Source organism: Heptranchias perlo, chromosome 1 (genome assembly GCF_035084215.1).
Source record: "Heptranchias perlo isolate sHepPer1 chromosome 1, sHepPer1.hap1, whole genome shotgun sequence".
NCBI lineage: Eukaryota > Metazoa > Chordata > Chondrichthyes > Hexanchiformes > Hexanchidae > Heptranchias > Heptranchias perlo.
Genome location: NC_090325.1, coordinates 34,373,946 through 34,397,082, shown reverse-complemented (window position 1 = coordinate 34,397,082; position 23,137 = coordinate 34,373,946). Strand labels below are relative to the sequence as shown.

General features: G+C 43.8%; 1 protein-coding gene across 1 annotated transcript in view; it reads right to left on the bottom strand.

Annotated features, from left to right (window-relative positions):
* Positions 1–23,137, bottom strand: part of dcc (DCC netrin 1 receptor) — a gene marked incomplete at its 5' end in the record, with an annotated part of 787,692 nt that overhangs the window by 587,994 nt on the left and 176,561 nt on the right. Inside the window, 2 exons of the mRNA XM_067983624.1 lie at positions 5,133–5,269; positions 7,258–7,408. Of these exons, the coding sequence (XP_067839725.1) occupies positions 5,133–5,269; positions 7,258–7,408 (288 nt within the window). The remainder of the gene's footprint in view (positions 1–5,132; positions 5,270–7,257; positions 7,409–23,137) is intronic.

Below are 23,137 nucleotides of genomic sequence, written 5' to 3'. Positions count from 1 at the left end.
CTGGACTAGCAATCCATTGGTTGTGAGTTCAAATACCAAGTTGTGAACTTGAATTCTGGAAAAAATAACCATGAGAAAAGTAAAAAAAAAACTCAATACACCAACATTCACCCCGAGACGCCCCCCCCCCCTCCACCCCCGATGCCAGACACCCCCGCCCCCCCCACAGCCCCCAGAGATCTCAGATGTACTTGGCATCCGCCCCCTGGCTGCTTTCCTTTCCAACAGGCAGCCAGCCTGTCAATCTGGCTGGCTGTCACGCGGGAAAGCCGGAAGTAAAATCAATTGCCTTCAATTGAGTTGCGATCGCAGATTCCAGCTCACTTGACTTACAGGTTTCCCACACGATAATCTACCCACCCACTCAGTTCCCGGCTCCATGCTAAAATTATGCCCTAGGGATCAGCCATGTGGCTGAACTGCCTCTAGTGCTTGAATGCCTCCATTGTAACTCAGTGACCAGAATGGGACACATTACTCAAGGTATGCTTTGGTCAAAGCTCTGTACAGTTTGAATATGTCTTCCTCCAACTTGTACTCTACTGTTTTGGCATTATATTTCAGCAGTATATTTGCTTTGTTGATTGCTGTTCCTAAGTAGCTGGAGATGTTAAAGACCTGAAGATCTTTTTCAATTAGCTATTTCAACACCATTAATGAATTGCACGTGTTACCCACTTTTTATTCCTAAGTGCATTACTTTATATTTTTCCTTATTAAAATTCAGCAGCCATTCTTCCATCAACATACATATTTTGTACAACTCACTTTTTATTTCCTGAGCTGCCTCCTCAGAATCAATTAGCTCTCATAGTTTGGCATCATTTGCAAATTTAACCAATTTGCATTGAGTTTCTGAATCCAAGTTGTTGATGCATATCAGAAACAGAAGTGGTCCCAGTCCTTATCCCTGGGGTGTCTCATGTAGCACGTTTCCACATCCGAACATAATTCCTTTAATGATTATTTACTATTTTCTCCCCTTCAGCTAATTTCTTATTCATTCCTAAGGTTTACTCTGAATTGCCACTGCATTGATTAAAACTAGTAGCCTTTTGTGAGAAATTTTGTCAAATGCATAGTACCATTTCAGAATCTAAAGATTAATCCAACCAGTCAGAGAAATGGGTCTTTGATATTTGTAATCCCACACAGAGACTTACACATGGGTCAGCCAGTCTACTGTATTAGCTACTTTCTAGGTTGTGCAGACTATGAGTCTTCATCAAAGTACCTCACCTCCTGAGATGTTCTTGTCTTCCCTTGGAAAATAGTGTGAAGTGGTGGAAGGATTCGCAGGCTGATTAACAGTCTGACAGGCCGTGATATTAATGCTTCTTCCATCTTTATATCAGATGATCAATAAGATGATTAGTCCTTTATGGTAAGAGGGTTTTATGGGCTCCCACACCCTATGTGATGAGGAGGGGCCACCCACACCCACCAGATGCAAATATCCCACTGAATGTCAACCCAGAATTCTGATCCGGAGCTCTGGGCTCCATTCGCCGGGACTGTCTAGAGCGGGATTTGAACTCTATACCTTCTAACTCAGAGATAGGAACGCTAACACAAGGCCAAAGGTTACCTCCTTGGATATGCAAGCTATTCTTGGTTTTTCCCCAAATGAGCTTTTAAGCACAAACACACACACACAAACTCTCAGCATTCAACCCATAAAAGGTATTGTAACTCTCTGGGCCAATAAAATTTCATGAACTTTTGACCTCATAGTGCACAGGTGAAATGCATTACACTATCTATGTGCCACGGGATATGAATTTATGACTTTCAGATCTAAAAATGAGGAAATCACAAGTATAGCATTCAAACCATTTAGGTGAAGACTTTGTCGCTATATGTGTTTCTATACAAACAAAACATGAGTTGGTCAGTCAATTAAAGCAGAACAATAATCAAAGCTCCCAGTGCTGCTAAGTGATAACAAGCCTATCGAGCCTAATAAGAAATAATAGAAAATCAACAAATGTGTCAATACTTTATTTTTCTCAATAGTCCTTTAAAGGGCCACTGCCTTCCTGAAAAATATAATGTGGAGATGCCGGTGATGGACTGGGGTGGACAAATGTAAGGAATCTTACACCAGGTTATAGTCCAACAGTTTTATTTGAAAATCACAAGCTTTCGGAGATTATCTCCTTCGTCAGGTGAGTGAGAAATAATAGAAAATCGACAAATGTGTCAATACTTTATTTTTCTCAATAGTCCTTTAAAGGGCCTAAAAATGAGGAACCTGACGAAGGAGATAATCTCCGAAAGCTTGTGATTTTCAAATAAAATTGTTGGACTATAACCTGGTGTTGTAAGATTCCTTACATTCCTGAAAAATAGTTAGCATACCTATTTTGTTTGTGGAGATACAAGAGCTGACAGAGACATGCATCGTGAAGATATTAGGTACAAGCAACGTGATGTATCATCTTGACTCAATTTATATCATGTTGCATGTTTACAAATTTCATGAAGGCAGGGTCCCTTTAATAGCTGGCAATTTTTTTCCCTTTTTCCAATGATCTCGCTATGTCGTCTGTGCTAAACATTTGTTTTTCATAAAAAGAATCAACACATACTAGGAAAGTACTTTACAGGCTCTGGTATAAGAAAATGACATAAGCAGTCCCAAATATAATATTTCATAGAAGTTCACGTCTCAAAAGCTTATATTTCTAACAAAGCACAAAAACAAATAGAAATCTGCCGTCTTTTCCACAGTACATTTTTTTCTGGAAATAATTGGAGAAATGGCTGCTCCCTTTGCCAATGTGAAACCAATGTAAGGAATCTTACAACACCAGGTAATAGTCCAACAATTTTATTTTAAAATCACAAGCTTTTGGAGATTATCCCCTTCGTCAGGTGAGTGAGTGAATGTGAAACCAGCCACTGAAACTATGTGTGAGGATAACTTCTCCCTCAACCACCTTAAGTAAAGGGGAATCAGTGGACCTTTGTATGGTGCTTCCAACAGTGGCATGGCCAAGATTATCGTGTTCAAGCTGATGGGTGTAGGCCCTGGCCTGACCAATCCAAGGCACAGTGTGTTCGTGCTACTGCACTTCCCCACTATGACACATTGGGGCAGATTTTCATCTTTACCACCAGGGCGTTAAGTATCACCTGAGTGGAGCACAGAGAAAAGAATAAGAGGATTGGACACCCATAATGGAGCCTACCAATATTTTTTCCATCAGCTGAAAATCAGGCGGGCTCCCTTATGGGTGTACAATCCTCCGCTCGCGATTTTCCTTTTTGGACTCTGCCCAGGCGATGTTCAACACCCAGGCGGTAAAAACGAAAATGAATCCATTCTGTTGCAGTTCAGCGTTAAAAGACTGCTGTTCCAGCTTTGCCTTCGTAATCAAGTCTTGACCTCAACAAATGGGACATGCTGCCTGCCTCCACTTTGTCAGTTGCTTTTAAATGTACACTGGGTTAGTATTTCAACCAGGCTTATTCATATATTGGTTGAAGTTTGCAATTACTGTTTTGCCAATATGCATTAATGTCTCATGCTACTCTTAATTTCCCCTACCACTATCACCACTGGTGACTAACCTGCAATCACTACTACTTCATTTTAGTATTACCTCAAAATACTCTCAACAAATAAAGTCCAAGTTTGGGAGGACAGAAGCTATCATTGTCTAGTGGGTATTTCTTACAGTTCAAGTGGCCATGGCATAAAAATTTGACACTGTCACCACTATCATAGAATCATAGAAAGGTTACAGCGCAGAAGGAGGCCATTCTGCCCATCGAGTCCGTGCCCACTCTATGCAAGAGCAATCCAGCTAGTCCCACTCCACGCCCTATCCCCGTAGCCCTGCAAATCTTTTCCTTTCAATTACTTATCCAATTCCCTTTTGAAATCCACGATTGAATCTGCTTCCACCACCCCCTCTGGCAGTGCATTCCAGCTCCTAACCACTCACTGTGTAAAAAAGTTTTTCCTCATGTCACCTTTGGTTCTTTTGCCAATCACTTTAAATCTATGTCCTCTGGTTCTTGACCCTTCTGCCAATGGGAACAGTTTCTCTCTATCTATTCTGCCTAGACTCTTCATGATTTTGAATACCTCTATCAAATCTCCTCTCAAACGTCTCTGTTCCAAGGAGAACAACCCCAGCTTCTCCAGTCTATCCATATAACTGAAGTCCCTCATCCCTGGAATCATTCAAGTAAATCTCTGCTGCACTCTCTCTAAGGCCTTCACATCTTTCCTAAAGTGCGGTGCCCAGAACTGGATAACAATACTCCAGTTGTGGCCGAACCAGTGTTTTATAAAGGTTCATCATGACTTCCATACTTTTGTATTCTATGCCTCTATTTATAAAGCCCAGGATCCCGTATGCTTTTTTAACGCTTTCTCAACCTGCCCTGCCACCTTCAATGATTTGTGTACATATACCCCCAGAACTCTCTGTTCCTGTATCCTTTTAGAATTGTGCCCTTTACATAAGAAGATAAGAACATAAGAAATAGGAGCAGGAGTAGGCCATATGGCCCCTTGAGCCTGCTCCACCATTCAATAAGATCATGGCTGATCTTTTATCCTCGACTCCACTTTCCCGCCCGATCCCCATATCCCTTGATTCCCTGAGAGTCCAAAAACCTATCGATCTCAGCCTTGAATATACTCAACAACTCAGCATTCACAGCCCTTTGGGGTAGAGAATTCCAAAGATTCACAACCCTCTGAGTGAAGAAATTTCTCCTCATCTCAGTCCTAAATGGCCGACCCCTTATCCTGAGACTATGCTCCCTAGTCCTCGACTCTCCAGCCAGGGGAAACAGCCTCTCAGCATCTACCCTGTCAAGTCCCCTCAGAATCTTATATGTTTCAATGAGATCACCTCTCATTCTTCTAAACTCCAGAGAGTATTGGCCCATTTTACTCAATCTCCAGCCACCATTCTACTGAAATCCCAATGGCTTAATTGCTACACAATCAAGCTGACCATTCATTCATGGACATAAATACAATTATCAGAACATAGTTGAACAAGATGGCTACCTAAAACATTCAATATTTTTAATGGAGTTTTTGTACGACATGTTGAGATACACTGTTATGGGATCAGTTAATGGATAAATTATCAGATTAAACTCACCCATCACAGTGAGCTCTGCAGAGGCACCGATTGTCTGATTCTCGTAGTTGGCGGCGCATGTATAAAACCCGGCGTCTTGTTCAGTTATGCTTTTGATGAGCAAGTTACTTCCAGCCAGCAATGAGTACTTTTTTGACCTGAAACAATTACAATTGTCTACTGTTAACAATTGAAGAACAGATCTTCCAAGAAATATTCATATTTGTTTGCAGAACTCAACTTGAGGTTCTGTGTCAAAGAATTAAACACACATGAGTAGTGTGCTGAATCTATGAGAGCACCAACACTGGGACAATCAGTTGGAGGAGTGCCCTTTTAGATTTTCCATTCCGCCCACCATGACCCATTAGACTGCTGGTTTCTTGATTCCTCCCCAAGAGGAGAATCAAAATCAAAGGGACTGCAGTGGCAGCAGAAACCTGGGAGCAGAAACTCTTTCTTTTAGATGTTTTGAAGATGATGAAGGGATTTTATAGGTTGAAAATAGGTTAGGTTTTTCTGGTATGTACGGAATTCCAGAATCAGTCGGCACAGATTAAAGATACAGAGAAGTGAAATAAATATGCAACTCAGACAAGACTTCGTTAGCAGAAGGGTGATCAACAAATGGAACAAGTTGAACAGGGCTTCAGAAAGGAAAGAGACAAATTGCTGACATTTGGAAGGATGTAATGGTTTTTAAATGTTAAATTGAAAAAGAAAGCGAATGATTGGGTCGGCTGATGGTCTTCTTCCTGAATTGTTGCTATGTTACTCTAGTACCCATCACGGTGGAAGCTGAGTAGAGTTTTCAGAGCAGGCTCTTCCTGGCTGTTTCAGGAATTTGAGCCTGGAAATTATACTGTGAGATATAATCGTACAAATACTTCAATAATAAGTTCAATAATGAGTTCTGACGAAAGGTCTTCGACCTGAAAGGTTAACTCTGTTTCTTTCTCCACAGATGCTGCCTGATTTGCTGAACCTCTCCAGCATTTTCTTTTTTTATTTCAGATTTCCAGCATCCGCAGTATTTTGCTTTTGTACAAATACTTCATGTGCTTATATCAAATTGCTTTGTTCACTATTTTAACAGAGGTGTTAAGTCAGTTTGAAATATGTGTGACTTAAATAAGTCTGAACCTCCTTTTTTACTTATCATATCGAAACTAAATTTGCACTGCAGCTGAAGGGATAGCTAATAGGAAGTTGGAATTTTAACTGTTTTACAATGTACAGAATGTCTCACATTGCAAAATTTTTGATCTTGCGTGAGTCTCATCTACATCTGGTCACACATATAGTTTTGCTCAATGCATTGTACTGAAAATGGTCTAAATGCTATTCTGGCAGTGACTACAACAGGGACGATTGAATTGGTCTCTTTATAACAGGTCCATCTTTGTCACGTATAAATTATTTAATTAGCCTATATATATTGCGTATATGCTTGCACCAGATGAATTGCAAGAAGGCCGTTAGAGCCATTTTCAGCCTTTGCAATATCACTTGCAATCACTGTTTCTTAGGATGCTGAATTAAACAATAAAAAGTCTCAAAATAGCCAAATATTACATCTATTGGGCTGAATGCTCAACTACCATGTTTTACTTATCAAGTACTCCTAGGTTGCAGTAACAGATTTCCATTCTTTGTTTTGCAATTGGCCCATTCTGTGTTTCGTGATAAGTCCATCCCGTGTTATGTGATTGTCATTGGAATTGGCTTATTTTTTTGTATATGTGGTAGATTTTCAAGGGGTGCAGCTGGAGAGAACAGTAACTATGATAAATGTCTCACAAATGTGATTACGTTGGCTGCCAGAAGCACAAAAAGATTTTGAGAAATTGTACTAGGGGTATCAATGGGCTAGTTAGAAACTTCCAACAGCCTAATACATGCTGTAGCAATCCTGGCTGAGAGAATGCGTGAGGAAGCAGCATACTGCTGAGGAAGATGGTGTAATGAATAGCCAGCTCAATATAAACAGAAGCTGTCCTTTATTCTTTACTTACTGCAGGGACAGAACTACTAAAATGTGAAGTATGAAATGACACGTGATTTTATTTCTTTCAGACAGATCCAAATAGTTTTCAGTGATTTGTTGAGCTGGGGTCTGTGAGAGAAACATAATAGACACACTTGCCTGGTCTGAACAATCTCATTCCCTTTCTTCCATGTGATTGTAGGAGCTGGAAATCCAGAAACACAACATTCCATAACTCCATCTCTTCCTTCCAGAACAGCTGTATTTAGGGGTCGCTGAATGAACATTAATTGTCTGTGTACGCCGGGCTCTTTAAAGTAGAAAAGAGGAATATTTAGCACCACAGCCAAGGATATTACATGAAAAGATACAAAGCTCTATTCTGAACAATACACAACCCAACCCAACCAAAGTAAACATAATGATTGGATCTCTGGAAGTTAACCGTATTAAGCATTTTATGAAAATCATATATTCAGTCTCTACTCAATCACTCCTGATCACTGTAAGGACCCCAACCACTTTTTCTGTTATTAATAAGTTTACTTGGGAGGTTATTATTATTTTCTAATAATAATGAGCTCTCCAAAAAACATTTCAGTGCAATGCTGAGGGAATGCTGTACTATCAAAGGTGCTGCCCACTGAAGAAGAAATTAACCTGAGGCCCATCTGCCTGTTCCGGTGGTTCAGGTGGATATTAAAGATCTTATGGTATTATTTGTTGAAGAGCAGTGATGTCACCTAGTGTCCTGGCCAACATTCTTCCCTCAACTAACACCATACTAACAGAATAACTGTCATTCATCTCATTTTGTTTGTGGGATCTTGCAGCGTGCAAAGTTTGCCAGGTTTGTTTGACCTAGTCTGAATGGGGTGGGGGTACTCTATAGGGTAGAAACTGTGTGAAAACCAAAAGCACAATTCTGCTGTATTTCCAGCAGTTGGGGCTATAATCTGGGGCAGGACTCAGATCCACCAGGTTTCCATCGCCTTGACGATCTGCCAGGAAATTGTGATCTTAGGTACTTCTTACATCAGCCCTAATTGCTGTAAGTGTAAGTGTTCCAGCACAATGGGGGCATTTCTGGGGGGGTGACATTGGGCTTCCTCGGGAATTCCCCTCAAAATGCCCGAGAGGCTCAGCAGGACCCATGTCCGCTGAGAGCAGGTGCAGGTCCCATTTCGAGGCCTAGTGAAGGGCCCAGCAAAGAAGAACGAATGGTACCCAATCCCAGAGCAATGATTACTATTACCAAGTTGCTCCTCTGTTCTCTTAAAGGTACTGTCTGAGGTTTGCTGCTTCAATGGAGCGGGCGCCTCTTTTGCGACCCGATGGGTGCAGAGGTTTCTGCTGCATTGCATTTCCGCCAGCTCAAATGGTTCCATGGGATCTCTGCTCTCATATCCTTAATTCTTTCCAAAGAAGACTGATAAAATCAAATTCCAATTAAAGAGCAAGTGTCACTGTCAGGTCCCTTTTATAAGATATAACCATTGTGAACAACTATGACTAGCTTTAAAATATTTTTCTGTTTTATTTATAATTCTATTTCTTGATCTGAAATTATAGGTTTCTGAGGGCTGGTGTTTCTTCCATTTATCATGAATGGGCAAGAAAAATAACCTAATGAGTGACGTCATCATTGGGAGAACTGAGAGAGTCTCTGAACTAATTGTTGTAACCTTTTGATTTTACAAGGCAACTATTGAAGGTGACATTCATGCCTGATCCACATACAGATGTTTCTACTCCCAATTTATTTCTGCGGGACTAAATTCTATCCTGGTTATTAACAAGTCAGTTTCCACTGCAGTGATCTAAAGTGGCTTTTTGTCTTTCCGTCTGCATCATTAATTACTTCTTAATGACCCAAAGCCACATAGCAAAAGCTGCGTTTAATTGACTAAACACACAAGGTGAGAATATGATGATGTATGCTCTACTTCAAGTGTATATGTGGCACTGCAATTATTTTTGCTCATGTTTAAAATAGTGATAATTCTGGAACATAAGATAATTGGCAAAAGAATAAGGGGCAGATGAGGAGAATTTCTTTTACACAGTGCATTGTTCTGATCTGGAATGCACTGCCTGGAAGCAGATTCAGTAGTAACTTTCAAAAGGAAATTTGATATATATACTTGAAAAGGAACATTTGAAGGGCTGTGAGGAAAGAACAGAAGAGTGTTGGATAGTTCTTTCGAGGAGCAGGCACAGGCATGATGGGCTGAATGATCTCCTTCTGTGCCATATGATTCTATGATTATGAACTTTAAATAATAAAAACAATACCCCACATAAAGAATTCCTGGATAAACCTGAGGATCGTCTGTACAATAACAATGTAGCAAACAGCAGTGAGCATGGATTAACAAGGGGAGATCCTGCCTGACCACCCTTCTTGATTTCTTTCAGGAAGTGACAACCCAAGTGGACTGTGGTAAGCCCGAGACCTCAACTTCCAAAAGGCTTTTGACAATGTTCCACACAAAAGGCTATTTCAGATCTTCAGTCCCGACAAACGGCTGGTGACAGAACTTTAACATTCAGCATTCACAATAGCGAATGATGTCAATATGCCTTGCCCATCTTCAGCACCTCAACATCTGTCATCATGCTTAATATTGCCTTCTGTTCTCTTACAGGGCCTTCAGCAACTGCCGTGACGGTGGAGGGCGATTCCTCAGAGGACCTGCCGGCCTCTGAGGGGGCACCGTCACATCTGAGCGAGCCATTCACCAGCGCAGATACACAAATCTCGGTGGTCCCCGTCCTTACTTAGTTGGGGTCACACATGGTGAGTCACCACACACACGAGCAGACACTGGTGGCAGGGGCAGCTGTGGAGAGTCCGTGTCGGTGGGAGCATTCTTCTCCAGGTTCTGCTCAGCTGGACACAGATGCTGAACCCTGGGGGCCATTCATGAAAAGGAGAATGATCGAAGGGCAGCAGCACATTTGCGAGGTGCTGGAACAAGTGCTACGCGCGCTCTCCACAATCGCACAGAGGATGGAGGAGTCCAACTCCTGCATGAGTGGAATACTGTCACAGGGACGTGAAGGCATCTCTGAGATAGTGTCCCGGGTAAGTGCAGGAATGTCTGCGATGGAGGGAAGGCTAGCCTCCATCGAGTTTCAAGCATGGCTCAACAATGAGGCCATTGGGGCCCTGACAATGGCCATTCGGACTCAGGGTGAGCAACTTTCTGCCGCCTTAAACAGGCAGTCAGATACACTAGCCCTGGCCTTACAAGGCTTCACACATGTCCTCCAAACTGTCGTCCAGCAGAGCGGTAGGAGTGATGTGGGCCTGGCCCAGGAGAGGGATGATGGCGAAAGGGGACATGGAAGTGGGGACACCACTCAAAGCGCTTCCACATCTCACCCGTTGCCCCCCTCTCAACCAGTACCCACAATGCTGCCTCCTCTTCAGGTGGTCGAGTCTGCCCCTACACAGGTGCAGGTGGAGCAGTCTTTGGAGCGGCCCTCATGGGCACCGAAACCCAGAGGGAGTCAACCCAAAGCATCTAATCGGTCAGGGCATGAACAAGAGCAACCTGCCACTACCTCTGCTACAGCCACAGGGGAAGCACCACGTAGGAGTAGTAGGAAGCGTAAGCCAAAGGTTTTGTGAGCACAAAGTGGATGCACAAGAGTGTTTGATGCTTTGTCATATTTTTTATTTATATTTGTTTTGTTTTCCACTCACAATAAATGTTATTATTATCACCACTACTGCCACATCTTGCCCATTCTTGACTGGCTTGTGCAATAACTCCCTTTCATGAGATTCACCATGAACACTCACACTTGATGCCATCCATTGGGTCAGTCTACACTGGGTGTAGATGTGGTTGCACGACTATTTTGTGCAGGGGACGGGGGAGGGGGCTGATGTGACCGCTCCTCTGTCCATGTGGTGAGGACTGGACTTTTCACACTGTCTGATGTTAGGAGAACCGTTCACATATCAGTGACTCCCTGGTCTCACGAGCAGCCAGGTGAGCCGCTGTTCTGCTCATGGGTTGCTCCTCCTCCTCCTCCTTGTCCTCCCCCTCCTCCTCCTCCTCCTCCTCCTCAATATGGGTGGCAGATGTGGAGGTGGCCTCCTCTAGCGGCACCCCTCTCTTGTGCTATGTTGTCCAGGGCACAACAGATGACTATAATGCGTCCCACTCTGTCTGGTGTGTACTGAAGCGCTCCCCCAGAACGATCAAGGCACCTGAAGCGCATCTTGAGCAGCCCTATACCATGCTCAATTGTAGACCTGATAGCGATGTGGCTGTCATTATATCGACGCTGTTGCTCGGTGGTGGAGTTCCTCAAAGGTGTCATGAGCCACGTGTGCAGGGATATCCCTTGTCCCCGAGGAGCCAGCCTTTGTGGGTGTTGGGTGCGTGGAAGAGGGGCGGGATGTGGGACTCCCGGAGGATGAAGGAATCGTGGCAGCTGCCAGGCATCTGGCACACACGTGAATGAATCTCTTGCGGTGGTCACAGATGAGCTGAGTGTTGATGGAGTGATAGCCCTTCCTGTTGATGAACAGTCCTGGCTCATGTGGAGGTGCTCGTATTGCTATATGGGTGCAATCGATTACACCCTGCACCCGTGGGAAGCCAGCCACAGCGTGGAATCCCACTGTCCTCTCCGTCTGGCTGAAGTCATCCATGGGGAAATTGATATAGTGCGAGGCCCTGCGAAACAAGCCGTTGGTGACCTGCCTTATGCACTTGTGTGCCGACGACTGAGAGACCCCGGTGGCACCCTGGAAGGATCCGGAGGTGAAGAAGTTGAGGGGAGTGGTGACTTTGACAGCGACAAGTAAAAAGATGCTACTCGGGCCAGCCGGGAGCAACTCGGTATGAAGGAGTCTGCAGATGTCCGCGACTACCTGGTGACTGACTGTGAGCCTCCGTATGCACTGCTCCTCAGAGAGGTCCAGGAAGCTGAGCCTCGGCCTGTAGACCCTGTGCGAGGGTAGTGCCTCCTGCAACACTGCTCTCTCTGTTGTTGCTCTCCGTGCTCTTGTGTAGGTGCCTGTGGCGCAGCACTGTGTTGTGAAGCTCCATGTGGCGGAGGTGGATGGCGTGCCTGGCAAGGCTGGTGATGTTGCTTGTCCTCGTATGAAGTGATGAATGCAGCTATGTGCTCCCCATCCTGACGGTGTGAGTTTGAGGGGGTCTGCAAAGTAGGTAACTGTGTTTGCACAGCAGAGTTTTGGGTATAAATTAAGGATTTTGAGTGGAAAGACAAAGGTGTTGCAGTCAAAACTTTGTCTGAAGTGACAGAGTACCCTGCTGCAATAAATGAGGTATTCCCCCCCACTGTCAAATAATCCTTTGCATCTCCCACTGGCTGCTGGCTGAAACACATCTGCTCCAACAGGGAGTGTTTCCCACAGCACGGGAAACAGGCTGAGAATACTTGAAAATTCCACCCCTGCCAAAATCTCCACTCAATGAGGTCTCTCAAGGACCTCAACTGTCTAAATAAGTATGTAAATTATCATCCCGCCGGCTTTAATTGCCGGTGGGAGTCCCGCACGCGGGAGCTGCGCGCCTGCCCGAACGCGTCACTGGGGAACCCAGAAGTGGGCAGGTTGGAGCCGGGCTCCGGACCCGCTCCGGGATTCCCCCATTTTACAAGCCCCCCCCCACCGCCCCCAATGCACCCGCTCGGCCATCCTAAAATCGACCCCTTTGTGTCCTCCTCACAGCTTACTTTCCCACCTAGCTTTGTATCATCTGCAAACTTGAATACAATATACTCAGTCCTTTCATCTAAGTCATTAATATAGATTGTAATTAGCTGAGGCCCAAGCACCGATCCTTGCGGCACCCCACTAGTTACAGCCTGCCAACCTGAGAATGACCCATTTGTCCCTACTCTCTGTTTTCTGTCCTTTAACCAATCCTCTATCCATGCTAATATATTACCCCAATTCCATGAGCCCTAATCTTGTGTAACAACCTTTTATGTGGCACCTTATCGAATGCCTTTTGAAAATCCAAATATACGACATCCACTGATTCCCCTTTATCTACCCTGCTAGTTACATCCTCAAAAAACTCTAATAAATTTGCCAAACATGATTTCCCTTTCATAAAACCATGTTGTAAGGAGGTTGGATACAAAAGTAAGGAAGTCTTAGAACAAATGTACAGGGCTTTGGTGAGACCTCACCTGGAGTACTGTGTGCAGTTTTGGTCTCCTTATCTAAGGAGGGATATACTTGCCTTAGAGGCAGTGCAGTGAAGGATCACTAGATTAATTCCTGGGATGAGAGGGTTGTCCTAAGAGGAGAGGTTGAGTAGAATGGGCCTATACTCTCTTGTGTTTAGAAGAATGAGTGGTGATCTAATTGAAACATATAAGATTATGAGGGGGCTTGACAGGGTAGATGCTGAGAGATTGTTTCCCATGGCTAGAGAATCTAGAACTAGGGGACATAGTCGCAGGGTGAGGGGTCGGTCATTTAAGCCTGAGATGAGGAGGAATTTCTTCACTCAGAGGGTTGTGAATCTTTGGAATTCTTTACCCCAGAGGGCTGTGGCTGCTGAGTCGTTGAATATATTCAAGGTTGAGATAGACAGATTTTTGGACTCTATGGGAATCAAGGGATATGGGGATCGGGCAGGAAAGTGGGGTTGAGGTCAAAGATCATCCATGATCTGATTGAATGGCAGAGCAGACTCAAGGTACCATGTGGCCTACTCCTGTCCCTATTTCTTATGTCCTTATTACCACTGATGCAAACCGCCCACTCACAACTCACAAGCCACACACACTGGCAGCTATTCAACCATGACAGGCACATCACCCAGACACACATCCCGCTTTCTTGCAGGAGAAGGTGGAGCATATCAGGTGACAACAAGTAGCAGTGGCATTAACCCCTTGTGCCTATTCCGCCATTCAATGAGATCATAGTGGACCTGTGACCTAACTCCACATACCCGCCTTAGCCCCATATCCCTTAATACCCTTAGTTCACAGAAATCTATCAATCTCAGATTTAGAATTCACTATTGAGCTAGCATCAACTGCTGTTTGCAGAAAAGAGTTCCAAACTTCTCCCACCCTTTGCGTGTAGAAGCATTTCCTATCTTCACCCCTGCATGTCCTGGCTCTAAATGTTAGGCTATGTCCCCTAGTCCTAAAATTCAAGTATAGGAGACCTCCAAAAACAGTTACAAATATCTCGGCAGCCAGAAGCAATAATCCAGCCACCAGCCTGTAAATCCTGCGTGGGCCCTTTAAATAGCGCTGGTGGGGTCCTCCAGGTACTCTAAAACAGGGTTAATACTGTGCGTTGAGATGAGCGTTAAGTGCCAAAATGGTGTCTATCACTTTAAATCAGCATTGCACAATGATTGTATCCATGCTTCCGGCGTTCGATATTTGCACCTGCGCTAACTCCTGTACCAAGATGGCGTCCAGCGCACGTCACGCTGGAAATGTGCATGCGCAGCCAAGACGCCATCTTGGATGTTGGAGAGGCCGTGTAGCACTGAAACAACTGGCGTTACATGTCCCAATTTAGTGCCCATGGGCTTTTGAGTTTGGAAAGGAGGTGCTTGACGAATGGTGAGGATATTGAAAAAGTTAACCCAAAATCTTATTTTAAATTAAACTGTGGGAGTAGAACTAGAGGACACAGCTCCAAACCAGAGTAGGGTACTTTTAGGACCGACATTAGGAAATTCTCCTTCACATAAAGAGTTATCAATGTGTGGAATAAACGTTTGTGACCATCTGTATTGTATTTTCAGTTTAGATTTGTAAAAGAAAAACCTATCACCGTCGTAAAGCATCAAAAGGCGTTTGATAAAATACCATATATTAGACTTGTTAGCAAAATTGAAGTCCATGGGATTAAAGGGGCAGTGGCAGCATGGATACAAAATTAACTAATGGACAGAAAGCAAGTGAACGGTTGTTTTTCAGACTGGAAGGAAGTATACAGTGGTGTCCCCCAGGGATCAGTATTCGGGCCACTGCTCTTTTTAATATCTATTAATGACCTGGACTTGGGTATACAGGGCCTAATTTCAAAGTTTGCAAATGATACAAAACTTGGAAAAGTAATAAACAGTGAGGAGGATAGTAGCAGACTTCAAGAGGACATAGACAGACTGGTGAAATGAACAGACACATGACAGATGAAATTTCATGCAGAGAAATGTGAAATGTTGCATTTTGGAAGGAAGAATGAGGAGCTGCAATTTTAACTAAATGGTACAATTTCATAGGGGGTGCAGGAACCTGGGGGTTTATGTACAGAAATCTTTGAAGGTGGCTGGACAAGTTGATAAGGCTGTTAATAAAGCATACGGGATCCTTAGCTTTATAAATAGAGGCATAGAGTACAAAAGCAAGGAAGTTATGCTAAACCTTTATAAATCACTGGTTGGGTCTCAGCTGAAGTAGTGTGTCCAATTCTGGGCACCACACTTTAGGAAGGATGTCAAGGCCTAGGAGAGGGTGCAGAGGAGATTTACGAGAATGGTACCTGGTATGAGCGGCTTCAGTTACGGGGAGAGACTAGAGAAGCTGGGATTTTTACCCTTAGAGCAGAAAATGTTAAGGGGAGATTTAATAGAGGTGTTCAAAATCATAAAGGGTTTTGATAGAGTAAATAAGGAGAAACTGTCTTCAGTGGCAGAAGAGTCGGTAACCAGAGGATACAGATTTAAGGTAATTGCCAAAACAGCAAGAGGTGAGATGAGAAAACATTTTTTTATGCAGCGAATTATTATGGCTTGGAATGCACTACCTGAAAGGGTGGTGGAAGCAGATTCAATAGTAACTTTCAAAAGAGAATTGGATAAATACTTGAAGGGGAGAAAATAGCAATGCTATGGGGAAAAAGCAGGAGAGCGGGACTAATTGGATAGCTTTTTCAAAGAACCGAGACAGGCACAATGGGTTGAATGGCCTCATTCTGTGCTGTAAGATTCTATGATTCTATGTGCCATAGGCTTGACCAGCCCACCCCTCTGCATAGCTCCACAGTTCCATAGCATAGACACAGACAGGGAGGGATTGCAGAAATATACCTTTGCCTCAGGCATTGAAACAAATTGTCCATCTCCTCTAGCACTTGGGGCCAAATGTGCTCAAACTGCTGTGCCAGGATGATGCCCCATCCCAAGCCCTGCAATCTCTACCCCACCCTGAACATGCCTGAATTTCTTGGCCGTGATCTCTAACTGCAAACTGCCTGATAAAGCTGGCTTTGTTTGAAGGAAATGAAAAATATGCGGGAGTTTTTAAGGGAGATTTCATTCCTTGGCTGAGTCACAACATAGATACAGATTAGGAAGGCCATTCACTTTGTCCTAGCTCACCCATTAAGAAAGTACATACCGCCTCTCCATCACAACCTCCAACTGCTTCTTAAATGATTCTATCTGGAGCAGTTCTAGTGCGTTGCTCATCCCTCAATTTATATACCCAATTATGTGTTCTGACTAGCATTTTAACAAATGACAATGCTCCTTTAAGAACACAACATGCCAGCTATCAGTATATCTGACAACCCACATTGCCAGATTGGCTCACCCCCATCAGGAGCTGTCACATTATCCCAACATGAAGAGGTATTTACGATACATCAAATAAACCAACAGGGACATGCACCGTACAAATTAGTTTCAGATGAAAGGAGCCTGTTCTTTTACAGGTTTCTCTACTTAAAGGGATGCATTTGAAAACAATATATAACTACCTATGTTATATAAACCTTTGGATCAATTAGCGACAGAGAGTTGTATTACAGATGACAGCAATTTTAGTTAAGAGCAAATCCTTTGGCTGAGAAGTCAAACAACAAACTTAAAGAGTACTTAATCCCTGCACTGGGATTCAGGTTAACTCAGACCTTGGGATCAGATGTAGAATGTCGAAAATTCTAAAGATTTGAATCCCAATCAAAAGTAGGAATAAACTGGGCTGCTATGATGAATGGAGAGAGTTTGCATTAGACCAACAGGATGAACACAGCAACCGCCTCTCGGGAATCGGTTAACTCCTGAGAATATTAAGGTTTTTTTTGTGCTTAAAAAATAGAATTATCCATCAATTTCAATTCAATTCAATTCAATTCAACATAAATAAAACAACAAAATGGGAATTTTGTGCAAAAAAATGGATTGGTATGGTAGTAGACTAGTAACCTAAATTCAAATTTTACCATGGCAAGTTGTGATATTGAATTCAATAAATCTAGCAATTTGTGGGCTGGTACCAGGAAAAAACCCAATTGGTTTATTAATGTCCTTTAAGGAAGGGTGCTGGCCACTCCTACCTGGTCTGAGCTACACATGATACCGCTCTTAATGCCCTCTGAAGTGGCCTAGTAAGCCACACAGTTGTAAACAATGACTACCAAATTCAAAAATAAGTGAACAAAAATTAGACAGACCTATTACTAGGTATTGTTTCAATAAAAGACAGAGACAACCTCAGCCCAGTCAACCCTGACCAAGTCTTCCTCACCAGCATCTGGGGACTAATCAAGCAGCATTTGGGGCTAGAAGATGCTGTGGTACTGTTTGAAAAGAACAGGCAGTTCTCTTAATGTTCCAGCCAACATTCTTCCCTCCACCAACACTAGTAAAACAGATTAATGTGTCCCTCGTTGGTGTTCCTGGAATAATGTGTGCATTCAGGCTACAATATTTGCCAGATAAACAACAGTCACAGCATTTCAAAGTAAGTCATTGTAAGTGAAGTGCTTTGAGTCATCACTAATGAATGTGATCAGGGTGCAATAAATGCACATCTTTCTTTTTTTACCCAATTGCTTTTTTTATGAGAGTGCCAAGGGAATCAGACGGATACCCACTAAGAGCTACAGCGAGATTACTCAGAATCTGTCTGATAGGTTACAAAGAAAAACAGATTGTCAGTCATCAATTGAGACCACCATAGGGTAACATATTCTACTAGACCTGCAGAGAGGCACATATATGTCTATTCCTAGACCCCCAAAGAACCAGGTCTATACCTACCATAAGAACACCAAATAGCAGACTAGGTAATCCAATATCTGACGAGTCCACAGTATTCCACAGTACTGTTGACGATTGACCAGCCAGCCTAGTTCATTAATGGGACCCGGAAGGGTATGCCTGTCACTCGAGGCTAGAATTCTTCCCACACGGCTCCAGTTAAGTCTGCAAGCCAAATACCTAACGGGTACAGTGATCCTTGCTGGACAAACAACGGGTAGCTTACCAGTGCTCTGTGCTTCTAAACTGCATGGTTTCAGCTGGTTACATTCCATCAATACCTTGGGTTCCGAATGACTTGCTTCTTCATTAACTGTCCTGACAGAGAGAGAGTGTGCACTCTATAACAGACAAACAGAAAACTTTACCTGTGTGGATCTCTCAGTAGCCTGGTTTGGGACTCTGAAGCACAGTGATGGGTTTCTGCATGTGTCACACATCTCACTGACCAAATTGGAACTATTCGAACTATACCGATAAAACAAATCCAAATACCAACCGAATTTGAACCACAGAATCACTGCTCAAGTTAACTTAAAAACCAGCAACTTTTCATACAGAAAGCTATCAGCAGAATAATCTTCAATGATCAATAATCAGCTAGTTTTCTGCCATTGCTGTGAATCACCCCGGCCCTTGAAAGAATTCAACAGTAATCATTTGTGCAGCTTATACTATATTTGCCCAGAAATTGCTTTTAAAATAATGTTGAGCCTAACAAGTTCTGCTGACAGCACATGCACAGTCAAACGCAGAAATCCTCAATTTGCTCTTTCTATATCACCAATGATGTGACAGCTTCGCCTTAAAGGGATATCGCTGGCTGCAATCAATGGAATCAACGGAACAGCGCCAACTTGTTCACCTGCCCAGATGGAAACAAACTAATCTTGCCGCAAAACAGATACGCTCAGTTTTTTAAATCTAAAGGAACATAGGAACATAGGAACAGGAATAGCCTATTCAGCCCCTCGTGCCTGCTCCGCCATTTGATAAGATCATGGCTGATCTGTGATCTAACTCCATATACCTGCCTTTGGCCCATATCCCTTAATACTTTTGTAAGGAATCTTACAACACCAGGTTATAGTCCAACTGTTTTATTTGAAAATCACAAGCTTTCGGAGATTATCTCCTTCGTCAGGTGAGTGAGTGAAAGGTTCTCAAATCGCATATCTTATATTAAGCTGGGACACGATCACACCAATCAAAGGTGTCGTTGGTGTTCAGACACGTTAGCCACGGAAAACAGTACATCCCAGTATACTGAATACACAATGGGTCAGATTACACAGACAGATAGAGAGAGACACCCGAAAGGCAGAGAGAGAGAGAATGTCCAGTTGTATTAAAAACAGGTAACTTTTTTTTCCTGCTGGTGGGGTTACGTGTAGCGTGACATGAACCCAAGATCCCAGTTGAGGCCGTCCTCATGGGTGCGGAACTTGGCTATCAATTTCTGCTCGACGATTTTGCGTTGTCGTGTGTCTCGAAGGCCGCCTTGGAGAACGCTTACCCGAAGATCGGTGGCTGAATGTCCTTGACTGCTAAAGTGTTCCCCGATTGGGAGGGAACCCTCCTGTCTGGCGATTGTTGCGCGGTGTCCGCTCATCCATTGTGGCAGTGTCTGCATGGTCTCGCCAATGTACCATGCTCCGGGGCATCCTTTCCTGCAACGTATGAGGTAGACAACGTTGGCCGAGTCACAGGAGTATGAACCATGTACCTGGTGGGTGGTGTCCTCTCGTGTGATGGTGGTATCTGTATCGATGATCTGGCATTCTTGCAGAGGTTGCCGTGGCAGGGTTGTGTGGTGTCGTGGACGCTGTTCTCCTGAAAGCTGGGTAATTTGCTGCGAACGATGGTCTGTTTGAGGTTGGGTGGCTGTTTGAAGGCGAGTAGTGGAGGCATGGGGATGGCCTTAGTGAGGTGTTCGTCATCATCGATGACATGTTGAAGGCTGCAGAGAACATGGCGTAGTTTCTCTGCTCCGGGGAAGTACTGGACGACGAAGGGTACTCTGTTGGTTGCGTCCCGTGTTTGTCTTCTGAGGCGGTCTATTCGATTCTTCGCTGTGGCCCGTCGGAACTGTCGAGCGTCATATCCCGTTCTTACCAGGGCGTCTTTCAGTGTCTGTAGGTGTCCATCGCGTTCCTCCTCGTCTGAGCAGATCCTGTGTATTCGCAGGGCCTGTCCATAGGGGATGGCCTCTTTGACGTGGTTGGGGTGGAAGCTGGAAAAGTGGAGCATCGTGAGGTTGTCTGTGGGCTTGCGGTAGAGTGAGGTGCTGAGGTGCCCGTCTTTGATGGAGATTTGTGTGTCCAAGAAAGATACCGATTCTGAGAAGTAGTCCATGGTGAGTTTGATGGTGGGATGGAACTTGTTGATGTTATCGTGTAGTCTCTTCAGTGATTCTTCGCCGTGGGTCCATAGAAAGAAAATGTCGTCGATGTATCTGGTGAATAGCATTGGTTGGAGGTCCTGTGCAGTGAAGAAGTCGTGCTCGAACTTGTGCATGAAAATGTTGGCGTATTGGGGTGCGAATTTGGTCCCCATGGCTGTTCCGTGTGTTTGGGTAAAGAACTGGTTATCGAAGGTGAAGACATTGTGATCCAGGATGAAGCGGATGAGTTGTAGGATGGCGTCTGAAGATTGGCTGTTGTTGGTGTTGAGTACTGAGGCTGTTGCAGTGATGCCGTCATCGTGGGGGATACTGGTGTAGAGTGCCGAGACGTCCATCGTGGTGAGAAGTGTTTTGATTGCCAAAAAGCTATCTATCTCAGATTTAAATTTAGCAATTGAGCTAGTATCAATTGCCGTTTGCGGAAGAGAGTTCCAAACTTCTACCACCCTTTATGTGTAGAAATGTTTTCGAATCTCGCTCCTGAAAGGTCTGGCTCTAATTTTTAGACTGTGCCCCCTACTCCTAGAATCCCCAACCAGCAGAAATAGTTTCTCTCTATCCACCCTATCTGTTCCACTTAATATCTTATAAACTTCGATCAGATTACCCCTTAACCTTTGAAACTCCAGAGAATACAACCCCAATTTGTGTAATCTCTCCTCGTAACTTAACCCTTGAAGTCCGGGTATCATTCTAGTAAACCGACGCTGCACTCCCTCCAAAGCCAATATGTCCTTTCGAAGGTGCGGTGCCCAGAACTGCTCACAGTACTCCAGGTGTGGTCGAACCAGGGTTTTGTATAGCTGCAGCATAACTTCTGCCCCCTTGTACTCTCGTCCTCTAGATATAAAGGCCAGCATTCCATTAGCCTTATTGATTATTTTCTGCACCTGTTCATGACACTTCAATGATCTATGTACCTGAACCCCTAAGTCCCTTTGGACATCCACTGTTTTTAACTTTTTACCATTTAGAAAGTACCCTGTTCTATCCTTTTTTGATCCAAAGTGGATGACCTCACATTTGTCTACATTGAATTCCATTTGCCACAATTTTGCCCATTCACCTGATCTATCAATATTGCTTTGTAATTTTATGTTTTCGTCTACACTGCTTACAATGCCACCAATCTTTGTGTCATCGGCGAACTTAGATATGAGACTTTCTATGCATTCATCTAAGTCGTTAATAAATATTGTGAATAATTGAGGCTCCAAGACAGATCCCTGCGGGACTCCACTAGTCACATCCTGCCAATGTGAGTACCTACCAATTATCCCTACTCTCTGTCGCCTTTCGCTCAGCCAACTTCCTAACCAAGTCCATACTTTTCCCTCGATTCCAGGGGTTCTATCTTAGCTAACAGTCTCTTATGTTCCTCCTAACATTCCTCCCTTGTTCCTCCTAAGCAACTAGCATGCCATTTTAGATGCTCTTCCTCCTGCATTCCCAACTAACAATGTGGTGACCTGGTGCCAGGTGACTCTAGATTGGCAGTCAGGGGAGTCTAAAGATGCAGTCTCTATTGCAGCCATTGGAGCTACTCTACAATGCATAGGATACCTCCCAACAGTGACGTCAGGGAGCCACAGAGCAGTGAAGGATACCAAACATGCTCTCGGTGGTGTTGAGAAAATTGGTAATTAAAAAAAAACATGATTTGTAAATAGGGACACAGGTTTTCAATATAAAAAAAATGAGGGTAGCACTTTGATCAAAAAAGTATTCCCGCTAGATTTCCCTTCCCCTTTAGTCTGGAAGTTACACTTGCGATATTATCATACAGATGTCGAGGGGGGTGAAAACAGGCAGCAGTGGGCCAGAAGATTTTTTGTCGGTCCCAGAGGAGCATTCCTGCTCCTCCTAGACCCACAAGAAACTTTTAAAAGCTCATCTGTTGAGAGAGGTCTTCAGCAGTTCCTTTACGGATTGCCAGTTAGGGCTCTCAATGCCTGGAGAAATTGGAGTGGCATTCTCCATGCCTTCTTCACTCATATATCCTTGAAACTTTCAATCCTCCAACAGGCATACGACACCAATTTGCATATTTAAAGAACCTCCCGCCTGTTTTGGGCAGGACTGCTGGCTGCCCATTAAAGGAAAGTGTACAAGGTCCCCACTAGACTTTCAACTGCTGGTCGCATGTTTTTCATAAGAACATAAGAAGAAATAGGAGCAGGAGTGGGCCATATGGCCGCTCGAGCTTGCTCCGCCACTTAATAAGATCATGGCTGATCTTCTACCTCAACTGCATTTTCCCACCCTATCCTCATATCCTTGATTCCCTTAGTATCCAAAAATCTATCGATCTCAGTTTTGAATATACTCAACGACTGGGGTAGAGAATTCCAAAGATTCACAACTCTATGAATGAAGAAATTTTTCCTCATCTCAGTCCTAAATGGCTGACCCCTTACCCTTAGACTATGCCCCCTAGTTCTAGACTCTCCAGCCAGGGGAAACAGCCTCTCAGCATTTACACTATCAAGCCCTACAAAAATTTTATACGTTACAATGAGATCACCTCTCATTTTTCTAAACTCTGGAAAATAAAGGCCCATTCTATTCAATCTCTCCTCAAAGGACACACCGGTCATCCCAGGAATCAATCTAGTGA